The sequence below is a fragment of the Ceratotherium simum genome, chromosome 16 (assembly GCF_057802395.1).
Source record: "Ceratotherium simum simum isolate JZ-2026a chromosome 16, ASM5780239v1, whole genome shotgun sequence".
NCBI classification, from domain to species: domain Eukaryota; kingdom Metazoa; phylum Chordata; class Mammalia; order Perissodactyla; family Rhinocerotidae; genus Ceratotherium; species Ceratotherium simum.
In genome coordinates this window covers 35,819,330-35,843,915 of record NC_141915.1, presented here as the reverse complement: position 1 = coordinate 35,843,915, position 24,586 = coordinate 35,819,330, and the positions used below count along the sequence as shown (strand labels likewise).

The 24,586-nt window shown below is 57.4% G+C and overlaps 1 protein-coding gene across 4 annotated transcripts in view; it reads left to right on the top strand.

Moving 5' to 3' along the window:
* CACNA1G (calcium voltage-gated channel subunit alpha1 G) overlaps positions 1-17,157 on the top strand; it is a 63,325-nt gene extending 46,168 nt beyond the window's left edge. For 2 of the 4 annotated variants that reach the window (XM_014790824.2, XM_004434706.3), the window contains exons 25-35: positions 917-970; positions 6,088-6,239; positions 6,981-7,090; positions 7,808-7,941; positions 8,242-8,312; positions 8,445-8,523; positions 8,615-8,736; positions 9,079-9,426; positions 14,064-14,241; positions 14,504-14,673; positions 15,861-17,156. In XM_014790824.2, coding sequence (XP_014646310.1) covers positions 917-970; positions 6,088-6,239; positions 6,981-7,090; positions 7,808-7,941; positions 8,242-8,312; positions 8,445-8,523; positions 8,615-8,736; positions 9,079-9,426; positions 14,064-14,241; positions 14,504-14,673; positions 15,861-16,595 — 2,153 coding nt within the window. In that variant the 3' untranslated portion in view covers positions 16,596-17,156. Of the gene's footprint in view, positions 1-916; positions 971-6,087; positions 6,240-6,980; positions 7,091-7,807; positions 7,942-8,241; positions 8,313-8,444; positions 8,524-8,614; positions 8,737-9,078; positions 9,427-10,133; positions 10,278-12,219; positions 12,355-14,063; positions 14,242-14,503; positions 14,674-15,860 lie in introns of all 4 variants that reach the window. The other 2 variants (XM_087440986.1, XM_004434712.3) reach the window with 2 other exon arrangements.
* Positions 17,158-24,586: the final 7,429 nt, after the last annotated feature.

Here is a 24,586-nt window from a genome sequence, read left to right as displayed (position 1 = left end):
GTGTGTCTGTCTCTGTTTGGTCTGTGGGTTTCCCTTCCTCTCCACCCTTTCACAAACCGCTGATAAGATGTGCACAGTGCTCTGAGTTTTCCCTTTGGTTTGTTGAAATGTGAGTACTACCAAATGGCTTAGGGGCTCTGGGGCCCCTCCCTCCCCTCTGCCCCCCCCCTCCCCCCGCTCTGTTTCCTGCTACCCGTGAGGGGCACCTGGAGTGAGGGGAGGGAGTGTGGGAGAGTGTGGGAGTGGGTGAGGATGGGACAGAGCGGATGCCCCCTGTGAGAGGTGGGGGCTGCTCGAGGTAGAAGGTGGAGAGATACTGGCCTCTGCGCAGCAGTGGGGTGGATTTCTCCACGTCCCACATCCTCAGCACCTGCGCCCCGGGCCTCCTGCTGAGCTCTGAGGAAGGGGTCCCATCTCGGCTCTCCCTGTGGATGTCTGAAGCTGAGCAGGCGCACCACCCCCAGCAGCCATGCTCCTACCCCTGCTCCATTCGCCGCCCCTCCTTGCAGTCTGCCTTCAGCAGGGCTTCTGCAGATGGAATTCTTTTGGCAGGAGGCACTTGTGGTCCTGCCTGACCAGCTGGCTCCCCTTCTGGGGTCTGTAGCCATCTCAGGTGCACTTGAGGCCGCGGCGTGGGTAGGAGTGGACATCTGTTCTGATGACAGGCTGCCTGCCCCTCCCCATGCCTCTGACTCCCTGCCCCTGTGACCCTGACAAACTGGCTGAATTGCTCATTTCCTCAAGCGCTCTGTGCCCCGAGTTTGGGGCTGGACACTCGGGACCAGCCACCCCTGCTCAGCACACCCCATTCGCAGGCAGAGTGAGGGTCAGAGCCAAGGGGGAGCGAGCTGCTGAGGGGGCCCTGCCCAGCCCACCTGGTCTGGCTAGTGACCAATGTCGTGTTTCGTTCTTTTAGATCTAATGCTGGACGATGTAATTGCTTCCGGCAGCTCAGCCAGCGCGGCGCCAGGTACTGCGTCTGGGGTTGTGGGTTCCTGGGCGTGGCCGCGGGGCGGTCAGGCCCTGCCTGCCCCCAGGCCTGCCTGCCTCATGCGTGCCATGCGATGCGTGCGGGGACATCCTCTTTGCTCCTTCTCCATGGCTCATTGATTCTATCCTCCTGGGGCCAGGGGCTGAGGGTCCCTGGGGAGCTGGGCTCTGTGTCATCCCATAGGCCTGTGCTACCTGGACCGGAGGAGAGGGCCTCCGCACACCGCTCCCTCTGACACGTCTTGGATGACCCACCTTTTCTTCCAAGGCTGCCAAGGCCTGAGCTCCCAGCCCCTGCTGCCTCTTCCCTCTCCTGTTCCTCCTCCCGGGTCACACCATTCGGTTATTAGAGCTGCAAATCTCTCCCGTCTCCTTTTGTCTGAAGGGGAGACTTTGATCCAAACAAGCAGGATGAGAGGAGCAGAGAGGGGAAGGATTTGTTTTAAAAATGTAACAATGAATAATTGAACAGACTCATTAATAGTCAAGTAATCGCAGTGGCCACGTCATCGCTACAAACAGCCAGAATTGGGAATCAAAGGCCTGAGTTAGCCACAAGCTTCTCCCCAAAACCCAAGATTTGGCAGTGAGTTGGGTCCTTTTCTTTGAGAGCAGTGTCTCTGGGAAGACCTTCGTGATCCTGCCTGCCCTCCCTGGTCCTCGGGCCCCTGCTTCCCACAACATGGCCCCCAGACCCCAGCCGGAGGTTCAGAGGTCCCGAGAATCTGTGACAGGGCTGTGGAGCCTCATCACACTTCTGATGTCTCCACCCGGTGGTTCTCAACCTGTTCATCCCCAAGGATCCCCCTTATCATCTCCTCCAACAGACTCTACATTCTAAAAGACTGTGTTTGAAGTTAAGAGCACTTCACTAATGACTTTGTTTCACCGGTTTTACTAATCAAAGGCCCATCTAATTGCTAATCAGAGCTTCTGAGCTGCAGAAGGTTTCACACTGAATAATGGCCAAGACAGACCATTGTGCCATTAAATTCACCTGTGGAGTCTTAACACAGGCATATGTATGATTTCTTTTAAGCTTTTAGAAATATTGAAAAGAACGGAAGGACCCCCATGTGGCTGCCTGGTCAGACTGCTGAGGGCTAGGGACTTCAGGCTGGGAACCACCGAGCTGTCCCTCTCGCTGCTATCTCGCACTCCCCAGAAGCCACTCTGGCAGATGCCGCCCTGTGGGTGTCAGGCTCTCTGATCTATGGGGACTCAGGGACCCACTCCAGGGGGACCCCCTGAGCCACCACTTGGGAGGTCATCCCTGAGGCCCTGGGTGGATTGATGTCTCCTGTCCCCATGGTGCTGAGCTGTGATGTTTGGCATTGACTGGTTTGACCGTCTCTCTGGGGGCTCAGGAGTCTCCAGTGGTTTGTGTCTGGACTGCCTGGGTCCCACAGCTCTGCGTCAGGCCGTATTGCGAATTCCTGATGTGTTAGGGGATGTGGGGAGGGTGGGAGAGTGGCCTTCAGCTTTCCCTGTGGGTTCACCTGGTCCACACGCACATACTCACCCTAAAACATCCCCCTAGTGTAGGGCTGGCCCACAGAGGCTGCTCCACCAAGAATTAACACATGCAGACTCTCACAGCCCCCAAGAACTCCTCCTAACACCCACTCAATGATACACACTCCTGTTACTCTCACACTGCACCCCCATTCTGGGGACATTCTGCCATGCTCATGTCAGCACATGCAGGTGTGTACACTGACTATGATAGTGTCTTACCTTTCCAGCTGGTAATGAGGACCCGGAGACCCCAAACAGGGGCTCAGATCATCCCATATCCCTCTTTCCCAGACCTGGTCTTCTGCGTGGTCTATACCAGAGCCTTTCAAACTTCGGTGTACGTAAAAATTAGCTGGAGAACATATTAGAACACAGATTCCCGAGCCCCACACTAGAAATCCTCCTGGAGTGGTCTGGGGTGGGACCTGAGCATCTGCATTTCCAATCAGCTCCCAGGGGATGGCGATGCTGGTGCATTGGTCTATCTAGCAGTGTGATGGGGCGAAGTCACACCCCCTGGTCTGGGGCTCCTGGGATCAAACACGGGCACCACACCTCGCTGCTAGTACCACTCCCACCCTGTGCTGCTCCCTGGAGGCAGCCAGACCCCAGGGAAAGGCAGAAGGGAAGAGTCTTTGATTACCCAGGGAATGGGCCTGACCAGACACCTGGGTCCAGCCCAGCTTCCAAGTGCCGGGCAATCGGATCAGCCCCAAGTGACCGCTCGGCCTCCAGCACCAGCTCCGCTCCCACAGCCACCTGTGGCACCCACCTCCACTCGCCCTCTCTCCTTCCACCGGGACCAGTGAGCAGGCCTGGCCACGGCAGCCGAGGTTGTGGCCTCTGCCCTGGGGGCCTGTGTCCCTGCCTTCCACCTACTCCCTGCCACTCTCCTTTGCAAACCCTCTGCCCTGGCTGTGCCTTGGGCTTCCAGTGACCCCTACTAACACTCCGTGCCTGCTGCTCCCACTCACAGCCTCACACCCCACCCTGCACCTCTCCTCTGCTCCTGCCCCTGACTGGGGGCTGGGTAGTCCTGGGGGTGCCCTTCTCCCCATTGTCTGACTGGTATTTTCTCTGGCTGAGGCAGCTCATACTGGGGGGAGGGAGATGGGGCCAGGGCTGCCAACATGCCGGTGACTGCCGGTCAGGAGCTCTCAGAGCAGCACACCGGCCGAGGCTCCTGCCAGCGGGTCTCTGTTTCTTCTCTGAGCCCAGGTCTTGCCTGTAGAACTGAGGTCCGGGGAGCAGCAGGGGCGTGGCATCATCCAGAGCCCAACAGCGAGGGCCTTTGGGCAAACTCTCCGAGGGCACTGTCTGGGCCAAAACCCAAGGCCTTGTGTCTAAACCCACCTGGCAGCTGGCGAGGGACTCAGGCTGGGAGTTTGGGTCCTGGCTGGGTCACTGCCTCACTGGCAATGTGTGGACGACTGGCTTTTTGCTGAGCCTTCTTGTCTGTACAAGCAAAGAGTTGGTGGAGGAGATGCTGATCAGACTGGCCCTGGTACTCTGGACCTGTGCTCTGATGGGGGATTTCTGGCAGCCTCAGCACCTGCTGCTCTGGGTGGGGCCGGAGGTAGAGGGGCATTTGTACAGACCTCAGGGGCCTAGGACCAGTGGCTATGAGCAGATGCCCTACCTCAGTCGTCCTGCCTCCACCTTCCCTCTGGGCCGCTTGGAGGAGGGTCCCTGGCTGTATCCCAGCCCACCACCCCTCGGACTCTTGGAGCAAGGCCCAAGGCAGAGGTGGTGACCATGGCTCCATTTGGCCTGGGGCTGCCTACACAGTCAGACGGGGGTGACAGGGGAGAGGGGGGACTCTCCCAACCTCTCCTCTGCATTGTCCCAGCTAATAATGGGGCTAATAAGGAGCCACTTTTTCTAACCTAATTGTATTCAAACATTTTAGTTAATTCTCCATTCATATTTTAGCATAATGGGATCGGGTGCTCTCGGCACTTGTGGAGATTAATGCAGAGAAAGAGTTCCGGCTGCTAAGGCAACGCAGGGCGACTAGCGCCCCCTGGTTCTCGTGGGTACTGAAGGAAGGAAGCAAGAGGCCCGCTGCCCGCTCCACCCTCCACGATTGCCGTGTGGATGACCCGCAGCCTCTTGTGGTCCCCTGTCCCGGTCTCTCCACCCCTACACTCTTGGGGGTCAGGAGAGCCACCTAAGCAAACAAAGCCACAGTTGGCTGGCTCATCTCTGAAAACAAAAAGATGGCCTAACGCACCCTATGGTGCACCAGAACCTTCCTGACTTTCTGCCTCTTGGTTATCCACACCTCAAGGCCGACGCTGGAGAGTGGCATCTGGCGAGGCTGAACATGCAGCTCTTGGGCGCTCTTCTTCCTTCGGCCTTTGGTGGGGGCCCACCCCAGGCCGCTCCCTGCCTCAGTTTACTTCTCTGTTAAATAGTCCTCTGCATGGGAAAGGACAATTGTATCTGAGCTGGCCTGGGCTCAGAGCTTCCTGCCGCCCCTGAGCCAGCCACCCCTGGCACAGGCCTCAGAGGCTGCAGCCCTTGCTGGCTGGCTTCTGCCCTAGACTTCCTGAGGAGGAAGGGCTGTCTGGGACCTGGGGCTGCCCCAAGCCTCCCTCTGGGGAGCCTCTTCTTTCTTTGTGGCTTTGTGGAGACCAATCTGTTAACTGCCTCCAGGTGACATGGATCCCCAACTTGGCCTGGCCTTTCCTCAGCACCTGGAGGAAGGGCCCCCTGCAACCTCCTGCCCCCAGATTCATTCTGCCTGCTTAGCAGGCCAACCTTCTGGCACCATGATTTTTATAACTAAGTGGTTCACTAATTATAAGAGAAATATTATGCCTCTGACAGATCTCAGACAGTGCTTCCAGCCCAGCCTGCAGTCTAATGCTGCCCTGACACCCAGGAGCAGGCTGGGCATTGCCTCATTAGAAACTGGGTGAGTCCTTCCGGTGGGCCCTCCCAGATGAGTCTGGGATGTGCCAGAGCCCTGTGGCCTCCCCTCTGCCCTCCCCCGCATGAAGGTGCAGGAGGCCCAGGCCCTGCCCCCACAGAGGCCCTCTGTGTGGGTCAGTGCAGCCAGCCAAGAAGATGTCCAATTTCCAATCTCCGGTTTTATCTCCAAATCCCAGCTCTGTGTAATCTCCTCTGCTCCCCTCGAGGGGCCGAGCTTGGTGGAAGAGCAAGAGCCTTCGCCTCTCCGTTGATGGGCTTCCTCTGAGCCCAATAAGACCGGTTGTTTTTCATCTTATTGATCTGGCCTCGCTGCAGAACACTGCTTCGAGGGCGTTATGAGGGGCTGGTGGATTCTGGAGGCTGCCTCGGGGTGGGGGCTCACCTGGTGTCTAATGTGGGTAGGGAGCTCTGCATGTCCTGACCCCTTCTGCACCAAGCCAGCAGAACGGATGCTTGGTGGAGAGATGCCAAGAGAGCTGCCCCCACCCCCGGAAAAGGGCAATGTGTGGAGGGCAAGGATGCTGATGACACTGGAATGTTTCAGCTCTGGCATAGAGGCTGGCGGCTGTGAGGGATTGTGGGTGGAGGGGGCACAGGGGACGGGGGCCCGATGGCTGCTCTGCTCTCCTCCCTGCCCCACAGAAGCCCAGTGCAAACCCTACTACTCAGACTACTCCCGCTTCCGGCTCCTGGTCCACCACCTGTGTACCAGCCACTACCTGGATCTCTTCATCACGGGTGTCATTGGGCTGAACGTGGTCACCATGGCCATGGAGCACTACCAGCAACCTCAGGTAGGAGCGAGTGACCAGCCATCCAGGCCCTGCCTCCAGCTGTAGGGCTGCAGGGGTGAGGCTCACCCAGCCCGAGGCAGGGCCCTCAGGCAAGTGCTGGGCACTCTGAGGGGTTCCTCTTATGCCCCTTGCAGTGACCCTCGGAGGTGGCTATCATCTTGGTGTTACAGATGAGGACACTGAGGCTCAGAGAGGTTAGTTGACTAGATCAAGGTCACACTGCTAGGAAGAGGAGGACCTGATTTCCTCACCCAGCAAATATTTATTGAGTGTACTGGGCTCTGGACCTTTGAGGGTAAAGAAGGCAGACCAGCGCCTGACCTTCTGGAGTTTAGATTCTAGTCAGTGTCCAGCTCCAAAACTCACCCATGATCTTGCCACTTTTCAAATCAGCCTCTGTCGGCTGCCCTCCAGGCCTCAGTTTCCCCATCTGTAAAATGAGGATGTTGAATTGGTAATGCACAAGGCCCCTTCCAGGTTCTAGCATTCCGTGCCTTCCAGCATATTCTCCTGTGGTCTCCTCACCATCCCTCAAGGAGAGAGATCCTTTAGCACAAATGTGAATGAGGATCCTACTCTATCCTGCCGTGATTGCCAGTGGTCAGCCGTCATGGCAGGAACAGAGAAGAAGGGTCCCCTCAGACTCACCCTGTCCCCAGGTCTGGGAGGCATGATGGAGGGGGAGGGGCAGGCATGGCCCTGGCCTTAGGAAACCCTGCGTCTTGCCCCCATCCCTGCCAGATCCTAGACGAGGCTCTGAAGATCTGCAACTACATCTTCACTGTCATCTTCGTCTTGGAGTCCGTTTTCAAACTTGTGGCCTTTGGCTTCCGTCGGTTCTTCCAGGACAGGTAACAGAGAGGGAGGGGTGTGGGGTAGTGGGGAACGGGCGTGTCTCCCAGGGAAGGATCTGGTGCCTGAAGACCTTTCTTGACTCTTGAGGTTCAGCCTCCACTCTAGGACCCACCCAGGGCTGATGGTGGGGTGGGGCGGGGGGCATCCAGGGCCTGGGAGATAGGAGGGAAGAGAGGGACCCTAACAAGACAGGACCTGGGGGACATTGGCAGCTGGAAATCAATGTGGCCTAGACTGGGGCTTAAGAGCGCAGAGCCTGGAGCCAGACTGCCTGGACCAGATTCAAATCCTGGCTCCACCTCTTAGAAGCTGGTGACCTTGGGTAAGTTATTTAATCTCTCTGTGCCTCTGTTTCCTCATCTGTAAAATGGGAGATAATAACAGTGTCCACATCACAGAGTTGTGAAGATTATGAGTTCCTATTCATAAAGCCCTTGAAACAGTGCTTGGCACACAGCAAATACCATGTACGTGTTAAATAAAAAAGCGAATGAATAAAAATGAAAAGCAGAGGCCCTCAAGCTAAAGTCCTAGCCCTACCTGTGCCACTAATGGCTGTGTGACTGTAGACAAGCCACACCTTCTCTGCAGGATGGGGAGGCTGGACCAGCTGACCTCCACCCTCCTTTCTGTAGCCACTTGTGTTGCCACACTGTCCCCTCCCCCGCAGTGCGCCTCCCCCGACTCAGGAAGCTGTGTCCTGGGCTTTCCAGGTGGAACCAGCTGGACCTGGCCATTGTGCTGCTGTCCATCATGGGCATCACACTGGAGGAGATCGAGGTTAATGCCTCGCTGCCCATCAACCCCACTATCATCCGCATCATGAGAGTGCTGCGCATCGCCCGAGGTCGGTGCCTGGCTGCCTGCCCACCACACCCACCCTCCCAGGGTGACCGGCCCGTGGGTCAGCTCTGTGGCTGCACAGGGACTGGATGGGTGTGGGTTCCCATGGGTCATTCTCCCAGCCTCTGCCTCTGCCAAAGGGGAAGGCTGGGGGCTGGGCTGAGGGTGAGGGTGGAACCACGGCAGCCTGGCTGGCCGGGGTAGGCCATCCCACCAGCCCCAGCCCTGGACCCAGCCCCAGCTCCACCAGATGTGTGACCTGGGGCCCAGACAGGCCAGCTCATGACTTTGTCCTGTTCTGCAGTGCTAAAGCTGCTGAAGATGGCTGTGGGCATGCGGGCGCTGCTGGACACGGTGATGCAGGCCCTGCCCCAGGTAGCTGGGAGGTGGAGGCAGGTGGGAGGTGTCCTCTGGGGGAGGGAGGTGCTCACCAAAGGGATGGGCCGCTCAGGGAAGCTGGCTGGGAGATCCAGCGGCACCTTTTCCATTTCTTCTCCTCTTTTCCAGGTGGGGAACCTGGGACTTCTCTTCATGTTGTTGTTTTTCATCTTTGCAGCTCTGGGCGTGGAGCTCTTTGGAGACCTGGGTAAGTTGGGGTGGGGAGGGCGGAGGAGCCAGGGCTGGAGACCCAGGGGCTCCTGGGCTAACGCAGGCCTCTCTCCCCTTCCCTCCTCCAGAGTGTGATGAGACGCACCCCTGCGAGGGCCTGGGCCGGCATGCCACCTTTCGGAACTTTGGCATGGCCTTCCTGACCCTCTTCCGAGTCTCCACAGGTGACAACTGGAACGGCATTATGAAGGTGAGAGCCCACCGCAGTGGGGTCCCTCCCAGGGCTGGCTCAGGCCCCAAGGAGACAGCCCCACTTCTTGAGCCAAGATTCCTTGACAAGATGAATTGGACATGAATAAGAGCATGTGACCTTCTATCCCCCATTCTGGAACACTCTGGAACTCCCTCTCCCAGGGACGTGTTCTGACTCACACTTCCCAAGACAGTGTCTAATGCTCCTCTGCCCCCAGGACTCCCTCCTCCTGCCCTTCCTTCTCCTCCTTCCATGCTCCATGACACCGGTGACCCGATTTCCCATGACGGCTCCATCTGCTGTCCTCCTGGCCTCACCCCTCTAACCCGCCTCCCCCAGGATACCCTCCGGGACTGCGACCAGGAGTCCACCTGCTACAACACTGTCATCTCCCCCATCTACTTCGTATCCTTCGTGCTGACTGCCCAGTTTGTGCTGGTCAATGTGGTGATCGCCGTACTGATGAAGCATCTGGAGGAGAGCAACAAGGAGGCCAAGGAGGAGGCCGAGCTGGAGGCCGAGCTGGAGCTGGAGATGAAGACGCTTAGCCCGCAGCCTCACTCGCCACTGGGCAGCCCCTTCTTCTGGCCTGGGGGCCCTGATAGCCCCAACAGCCCCAAATCTGGGGCCCCCCACGCCACGGCCCACACCGGAGCAGCCTCCCACTTCTCCCTGGAGCACTCCACGGTGAGCACACACCCAGCCCTGCCGCGAGGGGGTATAGGGATGGGACGGGTGGGCCCGGTGGCCAGTGGCTCAGTGGGTGGGTGATGTACAGGGAATGGGCAGCACAGCAGATCCAAAGGCTCCTCCTGGATCCTTCTGCCCCTCCTGCCTGGATGTGGAGGGGCCAGCAGTCCCCTGACCATCCCCAGAGGGACTGCCCATACTCGCTGCACAGGGCCACCCCACAAGCCACCGGCACGTGTGCTGGCTCATCCATCCCTTGTACCTCCAGCCCGGCCTGGCCGCCCTTCCTGGCTCTTAGGTTCAAGGCTAAGTTTTCTGTTTCTTTCCCGTTTCTTTCTTCCCCTTGCCCAATTGCCAAACCTCTTTCCTTCCCACCCTTCAACCTGCCTGAGTCCATCTCTCAATCCTTTCCCCTGATCTTCTTTCCTTCTCCATCTCCTTGTGGGTTCGGCTCATCTTCCATCTCCCATCTCTCCTTCCTCCTCCCACACCTTCCTCTCCGCCACCTTCCCCATCTCTTCCTCTTTCTCTGTCTCTTTGGTGCTGTGTGTATGTGTGTCTATGTGTGTGTTTGTGTGTGTATGTGTGACCTCTTTCTCCCTCTGTGTCTCTTGTCAATCTCCTGCCACAACACTTCCCATCACTGCCCTCTGACCCCGGCTCCCCCGACTCTCCGGCTCCCCTCACGGGCTGGTCCTCCTCAGGACAGACAGCTGTTTGACACCATATCCCTGCTGATCCAGGGCTCCCTGGACGGGGAGCTGAAGCTGATGGACGAGCTGGCAGGCCCCGGGGGCCAGCCCTCTGCCTTCCCTCCCGCCCGCAGCCTGGGCGGCTCCGACCCACAGGTTACCGTGACCCCGTGCTGTGCCCCCTCCTCTGACCGTGCCGGGCTGTGCCATGCTGTGCCATGCTTCTGGGGAGGTGGGGGCATTTCCTGCCCACTGGGTATCTGGAAAAAGAGCAGCCTCAGGGCCTCAGTTGAGCTTTGGGCTTGGCAGGAGGCAGCCAGGGGTTCTTCAGGCTGAGATCAACCTCTGGAACACATAAGGTAGGGATGCTGAGACTGCACTTCTGAGGGAGAAGGATGGATAGAGGAGGGGTTTGGAGAGGGCATTTGTAAGAAAGAAGCTGGAAGAGAAGAGGTGGATGGAGCAGAAGACAAGTTGGCAGTGGCACCTTAGGGGTGGAGGAAGCAAGATGCTGGATCCAGGGGAGAAGGGTCTCTGGGGATAGTGCAGGTGGCCAGGGGACCCACTGAGGGACATGTCTTAGGCCACTGTCTGCTTCTCTGTATTCAGCACCCACCCCCAGTCCTCTGTTTGGTGGCTTTTTAAGTCATGGAACCCACTGGGCATGATGAGTACTGTCAGTAGCCAGGGAGTTCTGACCTGGTCCCAAGAGGGAATGGAAGGCTCCAGGTGGGAGTGGATTCTGGGGACCTCGGTGTGAAATAGGACTTGGCTTCCTCCCCAAGCCCAGCCCCTTCCCACAGCACCACATGTTTCCCCTCCAGTCCCATCTAAACGTGGATCTTCTGCTTTCTGGGGTCCTCCTGCCCTCCTCTTTATCCTTTGCTACCTGTCTGGCTACCTTTGACCCCCTCCCCTTGCAGAGCACCCCACTGTCCCTCCTCCTAGGTCAGGGGCTGCAGGAGAGCCCCCAGTGGATGTGGAGGAGAGGCAAGGAGACAGGTGTCAGCTGTAACTAGAAAAGCCTAGTGTTCTGCACGTGGAAGGGGGGGCAGGCAGGTTCCCAGTGCCAGGGACACCTGTAGCCTGATCCAAAGAAATGGACAGTGACCCTTACATGGGAAGGGACCTTGCCTCTAGGGTTCCTGACCTCTGGTTGGGATTCAGTCTCAGATAGGCTATAGGGACCTGAACCTGGCAATGGCCTAGAATGATCAATGTGAGAGCTAGTCCCTTCCAGAGGCCTCCCATCCTGAAGGAGGATCCTGGGAAAAGGTGCTGGGAGAAAAGATATGATGAGAAGGTGACCATGACAGCCAGATCATCTGGGATGGTGGCCCCACTCCCCCCCAGGGTCCTGGAGGCGCTGAAGCCCCCCTGCAGATCCCAAGTGAGCCAGCCAGATGGTGAGGCGGCCCACCCGCGTGCAGGCCGGCGGGAGGAGAGCATCTCCAGAACCCAAGCAGGAGAGGGCGGGCGCTGCCGGCAGGCGGAGGAGGGCCCAGGAGGGGAGAAGCCAGAATCTGGGGACAGGCCAAGTCCTGCCAAGCTTTTAGAAGCGGAGAGAATAGGCAGAAAACAGCCGTCAGATTGGCGGCTTTGTCCTCAGCACCCCCCACGCTGCTCTGTCTGTGCCGAGAGCAGAGAGGCGCTTTGCTGGCCTTTCTTCCTTTTTTTTTTTTCCTGATATCATCTTTATGGGAGTCAAAAGCCCTCCCTACTCCCTGCTCCCTCCCTGGGTGGTGGTAGTGTGGGAGGGGGCTGTTCGGGGTCCTGGGGTATCTTTAGAATCTGTTTCTGTGTCTCCTGCTTTGTCAGTGTTTGCGCTGGCTCTTTCGTGCCTGCCTCAGCCTCTCTGATCAGAGCGGGGTGGGGATGGGGAGGTCTGAGGTGGAGAGAGGGAAGGTGCTGTCAGTTTACGTGGGGAAGGGGTGGGGAGAGGGAAGGGAGGCCTTTTTCCCCTGTGCTTTGTGAAAAGGGGTAGGGGGGGCTCTGTGTGTGCGCGCGCATGTGTGTGCCTGTGCATGTGTGTGCGTGCACACGCGGGAACGTGCGCTGTCCTGGTTTCTTATGCCTGATCGTCTCTCTCCCTGTCTAGATCCCTCTAGCTGAGATGGAGGCTCTGTCTCTGACGTCAGAGATTGTGTCTGAACCGTCCTGCTCTCTAGCTCTGACGGATGACTCTTTGCCTGATGACACTCACACACTCTTACTTAGTGCCCCGGAGAGCAATGTACATACACACAGCCCCTCACTGCTCCCCCGGCCTCCCCAGGGGCTGGGCTGGCTGCCGGGCTCCACATTCCTCCCCTTCTCTCACTGTGACACCAGGCTCCACCCAGAGACACAAGGAGCAGGCACTTAGTGCCCCAGGCTTTGCTAGGTCTTTCAGGTCCCCGCTGTGGACAAAGAAATCAGATAAGATTACACTGGGGCCTCCCAGAAGGGCCCAAGGGTGGCAGTCGTGAAAGGTTTAATCCAGACACCCAGGAGTGACACAGCCCAAAACAGAGGTGGCATCAGGCAGCTGGCCAAAGGGCCTGCCTGTATGCAGAGTCAGTCTCTGTATGTGGAGCCCTGTGCAAGCCAGCCCTCCCCCACCCTGCACCCCTCCTCCCCACCCCCTAACATGAGCCATTTGCCACCACGTAGTGGGTGAGAGCCACATCTCTGCTGCCACTACCATGCCCTTCTCCACCTGGGGGGCCGTGCTGTCTCTTTCGTCACTGTCCCTGTATGTCCCTGCGTCCTGGGGGGGCTTCTTCATGTTTTGACAGCTTCTCCAACCCTTGGCCGGCTCCCTGTCCCCTTCTGACTATGAGCAGCCCCCTTCTCCCTGCCTTCCCCCTCCTCTAGAGACTTAAGAAGGGACAGAGGCCCCCTCCTCACAGCAGGGCTCTGCTGGGGCGGGCCTTGACCACGGGCTGGGGAGCCCTAGGGGTCTTGGGGTGGCTGGCAGATATGGAGCCTGGGGCTGAGAGGGGCAGCAAAGGATCCAGACTGTCTTCCAACACAGCCGTGCTCAGGCCTGCTGGGGCTGCCTAACTGGCTGGGCCCTCGTGGGGACAGGAATCCTACAGCCTCTCTGAGAACTAAGAACGGACAGGGTGATGGAGGAATCTCTTGGGAGCAAACCTTATCTCCCTCCGGCTGGGGTCAAAGGCTGATTATTGCCTTTCTTTAAAATAGATTCAAAAAACCCACTCCCACCCTCAGTCTGTCCACTAAGGGAGGACCCTGAGTCCATAGTACCCAGGCCTTGCCCCCCACCTGCCACCTACCAGTGTCATTGTGTAATTATAAGGGGGGGGACAGGTGGGTGAGCCAGCTGGGACATCCCCCAGTGTTAATCTGTCATTCAACTCACAGTACCCCAGCCATGCCCAGTGCTGGGTGCTGGGGCTGCCTTAAAGAACTGGGTGGTGAACCAGCCTCTGCTCTGCAGGCAGTCTGGGCTACCAAGTCTCCTGCTCCCTGGGGGGGGGGGTCTCTGCCACTCCCCAACCCCCACAGCCCCAGCACAGGGACTCGGGGGTCTGCTGTTGGCTTTTAATCTTGCACTGTGCTGCTTCAGAGGCTCTCAACGGGGCCTTGAGAATGAGCTCTTGAACCACCTGCAGGGCTGGGGGCTGCTCTCCCTCCTTTGGACACCGCCTCACCCCTCCACCATCCCCATTGGGAGGCTCCAAGCTGATGCAGTATGGATCATTTTCTGGGGGCAGGGTCTCCTCCCATCCGCTTCCTCCCTGAGTGTGGAGGGCTCATCCATGTGTCTGCCCCTTCTTCCCGACCACTCATCCTATCCCACCTTGCCCAGGGAGGGGATGGTGGCCAGGGTCCCGGGTTGGGGGGACTTCTGGTTTCTGTTGTCCAGCTCTGCCTCAGCTACCCAATCCGGACCACCCCTCTTCCTCCCACCTCCCTGCCCTGTTCCTTTTGCAGATGGAGCCTCACCCTGAGGAGGTGCCCCTCTCGATGGGACCAGACCTGCTGACTGTGCGGAAGTCTGGGGTCAGCCGAACGCACTCTCTGCCCAATGACAGCTACATGTGCCGGGATGGGAGCACTGCCGAGGGGTCCCTGGGACATGGGGGCTGGGGGCTCCCCAAAGCTCAGTCAGGTACCAGGGCTGGGGGCAGGCGGGCTCGGCTCACACAGGAGACCCCATCCTTGCCTAAGCCTTGTCCTCACCCAGGAATGGGGGGCTGAGACAGCAAAAGAGGTCTCTCCTACCTCTGAGGAGCCCCCAGACTGAGGAGGGTGGCTTTCAATGCAGGGTGAGGGTGATGTGGTGAGGATGGAGGCCCTGATGGGGGAGGGAGAGTGGAAGGGAGGGGACTCAAGCTCTTCTCTCTTCTCGCCCCCCACTCCCCCCCCCACAGGCTCCATCCTGTCCGTTCACTCCCAGCCAGCAGACACCAGCTACATCCTGCAGCTTCCCAAAGATGCACCCCATCTGCTCCAGCCCCACAGCACTCCCACCTGGGGCACCATCCCTAAACTGCCCCCGCCGGGCCGCTCACCTTTGGCTCAGAGGCCACTCCGACGCCAGGTGAGCAGGTGTGGAGAGGTGGGCATGGGGCTGGGGGCTGGCCTCTCTCCTGGAATCCTAGGCTGTTGGTGATGACTGGGGTTGCCACTTTCATTCTCCTGGCAAACATTTATTGTGTGCTGATGATGTGCCAGACTGAGTTCAAGGTACCAGGGCCACGATACTGGGCAAAGCAGAAGAGGTCTGTGCCCTTGTTTCACTGAGGAGGCCTGGAGGCCAGAGGGGGGCATGGTTGCGAGGGACACATGTCAAGTTGGGGGTAGAACCCAGGTCTCTGGACCCCCTTTCCCCGGCCCAGGGCTGCCTCCCTATTCTCTGTGCTTCTAGACCTAGTTAAGGGGCATGAGGCATGTTTTAGGTATCTCCACCTTTGGCCAAGCCCCAGGGCGACCTTTCAGAGCCCACACTCCAGGGGCACAGAACAGAGGCTCATGTAGCCTAGTGAGGCTTGTCTGCCCCCCTGTGACAAGGCCACAGCCATGCTGTGGGTGCCCTTATGTGTGAGCATGGCCACGGGAGAATCCGCTCAATCCCACATATTTCAGGGAGCAGGCACAGTCTTCGTCCATTCTGCAAATATTCACTGAGCAGCCTCTGTGTGCCAGGCCCCAGGGACACGGACAAATGAGACAGCCCCTCCCTCTGGGGCTCATGATCTAATAGTGGAGACATACACCTGTCAGATCATTGCAGCGACAGGTCACAGCTGCTGGGAAGCTCATGTGCACGGGGCAGCAGGGAGCAAAGAGGGGGAAGGAGCCAGTTTTACTTGGGGGTGGCGATGGTCAGGCACTATGTCATAGAGGACCTGAGTCCATAAAGTCGAGGGGTGCTTGCCACTCGGGAAGGGTATTTAAGGCCAAAGAAATAGCCTATGTGGAGGCTAGGAGGCATGACGGAGCCAGCTGTGGAGCAGAGCTGGCCCAGTGCTTTCTTGTGTCCCAGGGGTTGGGAGCTGTAGAGAGCGATTCCTGCAGGCTTAGGGGAGCGGGGGGAAGGCATGGTGGACAATAGAGGTCAGACTGCACATGGCTCTCATCTCCCAACAAGAGCAAATACTGGTACCCCTGCTTAGGGTGGTCCTACAGCTCCATGGAGAGGGAAGAAGGGGCTATCTGGCTTCACAGGTGGGACCGTTCTGAGGGGAGAGGAAGCCCCTGGGCTGAGCCCTCTTCTACCCCACACAGGCAGCAATAAGGACTGATTCCCTGGACGTTCAGGGCCTGGGCAGCCGGGAGGACCTGCTGTCAGAGGTGAGTGGGCCTTCTCCGCCTCTGGCCCGGGCCTCCTCCTTCTGGGGCCGCTTGAGCACCCAGGTGCAGCAGCATTCCCGCAACCAGAGCAAGATCTCGAAGCACATGCCCCTGCCAGCCCCCTGCTCAGGCCCAGAGCCCACGTGGGGCACGGGCCCATCAGAGACCAGAAGCAGCTTAGAGCTGGACACGGAGCTGAGCTGGGTTTCAGGAGACCTCCTGCCTGTCGGCAGCCAGGAAGAGCCCCCGTCCCCGCGGGACCTGAAGAAGTGCCACAGCGTCGAGGCCCAGAGCTGCCGGCGCCGGCCTGCGTCCTGGCTGGACGAACAGAGGAGGCACTCCATCGCAGTCAGCTGCCTGGACAGCGGCTCCCAACCCCACCTGGGCCCCAGCCCCTCTACCCTCGGGGGCCAGCCTCTTGGGGGGCCTGGGAGCCGGCCCAAGAAAAAACTCAGCCCGCCCAGTATCTCCATAGACCCCCCGGAGAGCCAGGGCCCTCGGCCCCCACCCAGCCCTGGCGTCTGCCTCCGGAGGAGGGCTCCGTCCAGCGACTCCAAGGATCCCTCGGCCTCTGGCCCCCCTGACAGCATGGCTGCCTCGCCCCCCACAAAGAAAGACGTGCTGAGCCTCTCCGGTTTATCCTCTGACCCGGCAGACCTGGACCCCTGAGCCCTGTCCCACTCTCCCACTCACCTTTCTCCACTGGGTGCCAAATCCTAGCTCCTCCTCCTGGGCTATGTTCCTGAAAAAAGTTCCATCTGGACACCAAGGGGGCGCTCCTCGCCGCCTCAGTGGCTCTGGGCATTGGCAAGCAGAATTTCCAGAGTTCAAAGCAGCAGCCCCGGCCACCCCGGCTCCAGGCAGAAAGAGAGAGGCCCAGTGTAGCTGAGCTTCCCGACACTAGGAGCTGTTGGGAGAAAGCAATACGTTTGTGCAGAATCTCTATGTATATTCTATTTTATTAAATTAATTGAATCTAGTATATGCGGGATGTACGACATTTTGTGACTGAAGAGACTTGTTTCCTTCTACTTTTATGTGTCTCAGAATATTTTTGAGGCGAAGGCGTCTGTCTCTTGGCTATTTTAACCTAAAATAACCAGTCTAGTTATATTCCCTCTTCTTGCAAAGCACAAGCTGGGACCGCGAGTGCATTACGGCCCTGACGGTGACCCTTCTTCAGTGGAGAGCGAGAACCATTTCGGAAACTGTAATGTAACTTATTTTCTCCTTTAACCTCATCATCATTTTCTGTAGGAAAAAAAAAAAGAGAAAAAGAGAAAAAAAAATAAGATTTTACAAATGAAATGGAACCTTTTTATATATACATACATACATATCTATATCTATATAATAAAGTAATTTTCCAAAATAAAAAGTTAATCACAGTCCAGAGTAAAAGCGGAAGGGACAGTTAGGCATTTCCAGAGGGCACTGGAGAGAGTCCTGGAGATGGGGGTGGGCGGGAGGGAAGGGGTCCCGGATGCCTCTGTGTGTATGAGGTGTGTGTGTGCACGTGTATGTGTGTGTGTGTGTGTGTGTGTGTGTGTGTCTGAGAGAGAGAGAACTAAACGCCTCTCCCTGGAGGGCTGACCCCTGCAGCCTCACCTCCTAGGGGCAAGGGAGGAGGAGAGACGCCCCTCCCTTGGCAGAAGACTGGGCCACCAGGCTCTATTCCTGCTTCTATCAAAGCTTTATCGCTTCCTCTTGGCCAGGCAGCTCTGTGAATGTGAGTAATTCCAGATTAACTCTTATTTCTGCTGACAGCTATCAGCTGCACATTGAAAGCTGGAAATTGGCGTAATGAAGCTGTTTTGGTTAATGGGGCCGACTGAGGCTGGGGGAGGCGGCCTCGGCTGCTGCAATGGGGATTTCTGGGTTGTTGGGGGAGAGACCAGCGCTTCTGGGTTTTCCTTCCCCAGGCTCCAGCCCAGGTGACCTGAGCGGTCTGGGCTTCAGCCTTCCCGCCTTGGGGGGCCCACTGACCGGCACTGCGGTCACTGCCCCATCAGGTCTGGCAAGGGGATGAAGCTGTACAAATATAGCAGGCCGCTCCCTCCCGAGATCTAGGGGGCCAGGGCCCAGGGTCCAGAGGCGACCTCCCAGTGAAGTTGGTAGGGTCAGCTGCCAGGCTGCTGGGTGGGTGGGGAGTTGGCCCCTTGGGGGGTAATGAATGAGCCCCATCAAGGTGTTTACACGGTCTGCTGCTGCCTGCCCAGTGGGAGCCAGCGGCGGAGGGAGGGGGTGAAGGCAGCCACCCGCGGGCAGGAGAGGAGGATGGGGAGAAGAGGAGGGACTAGTGGCATGGCCCAGATCCTCCTTTCGGGTGCTACCAAATATGCTCTTATCTGAAACCCTGGTGCCAAGAGGCGGTGCCATGGGCACCAACCTGGCTCAGCCAGCCTGTCCATAGCCAGCCAGCCCGAAACATCCACCCCACTCCCACTCCCTTGAACATCCCCACCCCCTCACCCTCAGCGCCTTCAAAACCCAGGACTCTTGAAACCTCGAAGGCATCTCGGCAGCCCTCACTCCTAGCCCTCATCTGAACCTGGGGGCTGAGGGTGCCAGGCTGCTGGGTGGATGGACCTGCAGGCTTTGTCCAACCCCCAGTTCTCTAAGCTGGTGAAAGTTTCTCTAACTGCTCTTTTGGACAGAAATGATACCACTCCTTGAAGCAAACACCTGGTTTTATCCTCTTGGGGTGTGCAATAGCCTGGAACTCTTTTTCCTCTGGCCTCCTTGGGTGGGGAGAGAGAGCTGCCTTTTTATATATATATATATATATATATATAAAGCAAAACTACAAAATTCCCAGAGCTTTGTCACCTGGGTCTACAGATTAAGCTTTTATATTTTTGTAGAATTCTGTAGCTGTCTATTCCTGATGCGGGTGGGAGATTCGGGGAGGGCTCTGGGGTTTTTTTTCTTCTAATGGTTGGAAGATTCTGAGTCGTGATGAAGCCAGAGCGCTGGGCTGTCACCTCCTCCCCTCCATCCCAGGCTCCCCCCAGGATCCCCCAGAATCAAAGTGGATATTTTGGGGGAGAGAATTGTGGCCTCTCCCCCAAGAATGTAAAATCTTTTCAATGCTGGAAACCGTTGTGTCTCATTAAAAGGGTTTTGAAGTGGAAATAATGACGCTGCTGAATCTTATTGACAGAAGTAATAATAACGATGATGCCGACTCATGATGCTTGTCTGGATGGTTATTTGATTCTGCTCCAGGGTATATCGGGCGTGGGGAGTGGAGGAGTCTGAGGGGGCTGGGGTGGGGAGGGGCTGCTGGAGGCAGCAGATCTTGGATTAGGGCCTCCGGGGGCGGAGCTGGGGCTGACCAGGAACTTCAGGGATGGGGGGCTTTCGGAGGTGAGAACATCTACCCTGGCACTTCTGCTCCCAGCCTTCTCCTTGGGGGTTCAGAGGAAGTTGTGTCGATAGCTGCAGGCCCCCACCTTGGGCTTGGCTGCTTCTGCTTCCTCCACCACAAGACTCCAGGAAAAGGTCTGTCTGGGGGCGGGGGGACTAGGAAGATGAGTAAGCTGAGCTGGTGCTGAAAACAAATCTGAGGCTCATCTGCAGTCTCTCACTTACTCCTCACAACACCCTAGCAAGGGAAGTACCATTGCTATGATTTTTAATCTATGAGGCAATGGATTCAGAGAGGTTAAGTGACTTGCCGAAGATCACACAGCCAGGGAAAGGCAGAGTTAGGATTTGATCCTAGGTCTGGCCAACTTCCAGCCCATTGGCTTCACACTACCCCAGGCTCTTCTCGTTGTGGAGGGAATGGGACATGGTGCCAGGAATCCTGATCACAAAATGACTTGCAAGGGAGGCCTTTTCCAAAGCAGTCACATTTGTGTTCATAGAAATGTACACTCAAGCTCCCAGCTTGGTGTACTCAGCAGCTTAAAGAAGCCCACAGCCCTCCACCTTGTGTAGGGAGAGAGATTCAAGCACAAGAGAAGGCGTCCCTCAGCTCTAGGGGCTTGTCCAAGGGCTGGCCAGGGCTGGCTCTGCAATCACCCAGTTTCCCAGGCACTACTTTCCCCGGCATGAGGCTGCCCTTGGACCCCGCAGCACCTGCTCTCCTGCTCCTCCTCCCACCTCTTTGTCTCTTCCTGTCCTCTCCCCTTGCCCCACCCAGACCTCTCCCACTTTCCAAACAGCCTTCACCTACATCGTCATCCCTGGTCCCCACCCATCACAGCCTGGTGCCCCATGGCCTCCTCTCCCCTTTCCTGGGCCAGCTGAGCAGCCTGGCCTGGGGGGCTGTGACAGCAGAGCAGTGAGGTCATCAGACACCATGTGGCAGTACAAGGCACCTTCACCTGGCTCCACTCCAGTGCCCCCTCTGAGAGGAGCCTAGCCAGGGAGAGGACATCGACACCGATGGACACCTACGGACAGGTGCTCTGTATAGCCCCTCAAAGGAGGAAACAGGCTCGCAGGGCCCAACGAAGGACCTGTCTGTACGTGGGGAATCGGCCATCAGAGTGCTGAGCCCATGGTTCCCCGTGATCCCTGCCTAAGGCCAGCACACCCAGGACTAATCCAGGACAGGTTGCCAGGAAGGGAAATAACTCTCAAAAACGAGTTTAGGGGCTGGCCCAGTGGCGTAGTGTTTAAGTTCACATGCTCTGCTTTTGTGGTCCAGGGTTCGTGGCTTCGGATCCTGGGCATGGACCTACACACCACTCATCAAGCCATGCTTTTGCAGCATCCCCCATACAAAATAGAGGAAGATTGGCACAGATGTTAGCTCAGGGCCAATCTTCCTCACCATAAAAAATATATATATATATTGTAACTGTACCATTTCTAGAAGAAAACATAGCAAAAACCGTATCTCGCTTATGGGCAAAGATTTCTCAAACACTACACAGTTGCACATACAATTAAAAATAATAATTGATAATTTATTTGCTCTTTGAAACACTGTTATAAAAATTTTTTTTTAAAAATTAAAAAAGTGAGTTTAGCTGTGGGCTGGCGCCCTGCTCGGAGGGCACGGCAAGGTAGGTCAAGGAGGTGGCGGCTCCTGCGAATGCCCAGGAGGGAACTTGGAATTCTGTGTATCTTACCCCTGGTCCAGGTGTGGGAATTGCTGACTGTGGCTCGTGGAGCTAATTAATTCTTGCTTTGAAAACTCCTGAATCAGGCACAGCAGCCAGTGCTCACATGCATGCTAAATCAGACCACGTGCAAATTGGGGTGGAGGGGCAGCCTTGCTGAGGCCAGGGGTGGAGTGCAGCCAGTGTAGCCCCCACGGGGCTGGAGTCTGGAGGAAACGGGTCCCGCCCCACTATATGGGAGGAGAGAATGGGGAGGCTGGAGTTTGGGAGCTGGAGGCTGGTTTGGGGGTGTTCTGGGCCTTCAAGGAGCCACAAGGGGCTAAAAGGGATCAGGCAGTGAGTGGAGGGGAGAATCCGCAGCCTGCCTTTGCTTTTCCATGCCGCTCCCTCCGTCTGGTCAGCTCCCACCTGACTCTCCCTGTTTGCAGCATTTCCTGGCCCTGGGTCTCCCCATCCCTCTTTTGCTCTGCTTTCTTCTCTCTGCAGTCATTCCTGCTTGGAGCTGTACCTTGCAATTATCTTATCTTTCCATATCCCTGCAAGGAAATCCCTGATGCTGGGTTCCCCTGGGGTGCTCACTGGCGGGGGAGGCACAGCACATGCTCTGTCCATCCTGCCTGGAGCTGCAGTCAGCTGGGGAGGGAGGATGGGGTTAGGGCCACTGAAGCTGGGGGAGGTTCCGTTCCTCTCTCTGCTGCAGCCCAACCCACAGGTCTTTACTGCTTCTCTTAGGAGCCTCCAGCTGGAAACATCTTGGTTCTGAAACTCAAAAGCAGAGTGGACAGTGCCCAGTGCTAGGACTGTACCTCATGCCACAGTGGCCTTGCTACTTATGACCTCTCCTGAGGACAGGAGATACTTATTCAGTCAGTCAACAAACATTTCCCGAGGACCAGCTTTGCCAGGCTCTGTCCTGGGTGCTGAGGATACAGCGATAAACAAGACTTGGTCCTTAGCCTTAAGGTGTCCACTGTTGTCTGGGGGAGGTAAGCAGATAATCAGTGAATACAATACATCAGGGGCAAGGAAGGCTGTGCAGAGGAAGTGTCCCTAGCCCAGGATTGGGGTGGGGAGGTTCAAGAAAGTCTTCAAGGTGGGTGGGGCTTGAGCGAAATCTTCAAGGATGAGTAGTTTGCCAGGTGCAGAAAGGGAAGCGAGGGCCGGCCCCATGGTTTAGCGGTTAAGTGCGCGCGCTCCTCTGCTGGCGCGCACCGACGCACCACTTCTCCGGCTGTGGTGAGGCCGCGTCCCACATACAGCAACTAGAAGGATGTGCAACTATGACATACAACTATCTACTGGGGCTTTGGGGGGAAAAATAAATAAATAAAAATCTTTAAAAAAAAAAAGAAAGGGAAGCGAGGCATAGAGCAGAGAGTCTGCAAGCAACCTTGAAGGTGGCCCAGGGGGCACTGAGTGCAATGGGTAAGGATACAGGAAACGCATCCTGCCCAAGGAGGCTGCATGGAAGCAGCCCGGCATTCAGAAGATTTGGAGCTCATCTTGCCTCTGCCAGGATATGGTGTCTCAGGGCCTCAGTTTTTTTGCTCTGGTGAGAACAACCCAAACTCTAATGTCCTAGGAACATTGTGGTTATTGTCAAGGGCTGTGAGAAAGGGGCCACATTCCATAAGGGACCAGGAAGGGCGAACCCCCAATGAATGTCTCAAGAGAGACGAGAGGAGGCAAGGATTGTCAAGGTCTCCCACCATGACCTCGGAGGCTCCCACCTAGGGCCGCAGACTTGGGAAGGGCTCTCCAATGGCAAAGTGAGAAGGCTGAGGCCAAAGGGGATGGCGCTTCAGCCTCAGTGCTGAAGACAGAAGCCAAGGGTCCCGGCCCCGAACTAGAGGATGGTTTGGAGGGGATTCCCCACTGTTGACCATAGAAGCCTAGAACACTGGGGCTGGAAGAGACCTTAGATGGCTTCTTGCCCGAGCTGCTCTGAAGAAACTGACTCCCAGAGACATCAAGGGGCTTGTTGAGGTCACACAGTACACAGAACGTACTGCCCAAGGTATGGATGGGGACTGGAGGTGACCCAGTCCATCCCTGCTGTCAGGGACCTCTGAGACGGGTGGGCAAGACAGACTCTTCACAACTAAACATAGCTGAAGGTGCGCTGTGAGGAGAGGTGAAAGCTCGGTAAGGTCTTTGGCTCAGAGTTGGGGGGTGGGGGTGTGACCGAGTGAGTGGAGGGGGTGGGGACAGACGAAGGGCTGAGAGGACTTGCCCCGTGGAGGCGGAGAGGCCCCTGGTCCCACAGCCTGGGAAGGGGGAGCCTTGTCCACCCTGCTCCCACGCCCCACCCCGTGCTGGCTCACATCTTTGTTCTGCTAGCCCATGGCTAAAGAGACTTCCTTCCGGTGACTTCCTGCCTGCCCAGAGGGACAGGCAGTGGCTGGCTGCTTCTGTGCAATCTTGCTGGCGCCCACCCATGCCTGCTGCTGAGCAGCCAAGGAAGAAAACACCTTTTCTTGAGAACAAGTGCCTTCCTTCCCAGGGTGAGCCTGGGCAGACCCCGCAGACAGGGACAACATTGGGGAGGTGAGGGCAGGGGAGACATGGGCCAGGAGGAAAGCTGCGGAGGGGGTGAGAAGGTGGATCCCAGGATGGCCAAGCCGCGGAAGCAGGAGAAGGAGGCCACTGACCCCAAACCCATTTTACAGATGGGGAATGTGGAGACTCAGCCTCAGGAAGAGGGTGCGAATGTGGGGCTCCTCCTGGGGCCTCCCCTGCCCACCCCTCACCCTGACCAGGCTGAAGTGGAGGAAATTAACACATGTTGGGTGCCTACTAAGTGTGCCAGGGAATATGCTTGATGCTTTACATATCTTTCCCATTAAATCTTCAGAGTAACCCTATGAGATAGGTCCTATGATTATCCCCGTTTTACAGACGTGAAAGTGGAGGCACAGAGTGGCACTGAAGCAACGTGCACAAGATCAGGGAGCCACAGGACCTCAGGAAGGCAGCAGTTTAAGAGAATCACCGGAAGCCACCATCTGGATGCTGGATGCTGAGCCCCCCTTCCAGCCCCCTCTCCTGGGTACACAAGCACACACGTGCACATTATGTGTTTGTGTCTGCCGGTTCTCCAGCAACTTTCCGGGCAGAGGTAGCCTTCCGGATTGTCTGGGCACACAAGTTGTGCCCATTTCACAGATGAAGATACTGAGGTCCAGAGATGAACGGGACCCTATCAAGGATTTATTCACGGAGAGAGTCTTGCTAAGTCCCTTTCCATGTCTCCGGTGGAAGCGGGTATGTGCCCCTCGGAAACAGACCCTGCTCCAGGCCTATCAGCCTCAGTATCTGAAGGGATATCTCTCCTGCGCGGCCCAGTGGCCACTCGAAGGGGATGTCACTGTGTCAGTGTCCCCCACCCTTGTCCCTAAGTCCCTCCCGGAGCTGCCGTTTCAGGGAGGCGCTGTCGCAGTTCGCGGGGAGGCGAGAATTCATCCCAAAGGCCCTGGGAGTAGGATTCGGCGGGGCGGGGCCGGGGCGGAGCGCGGGGCGCGGAGGCGGCTCCCGGCGCTGCTCGGCTCTGTCCCGGGCTGGGTAGGCGACCGCGCCTGCCTT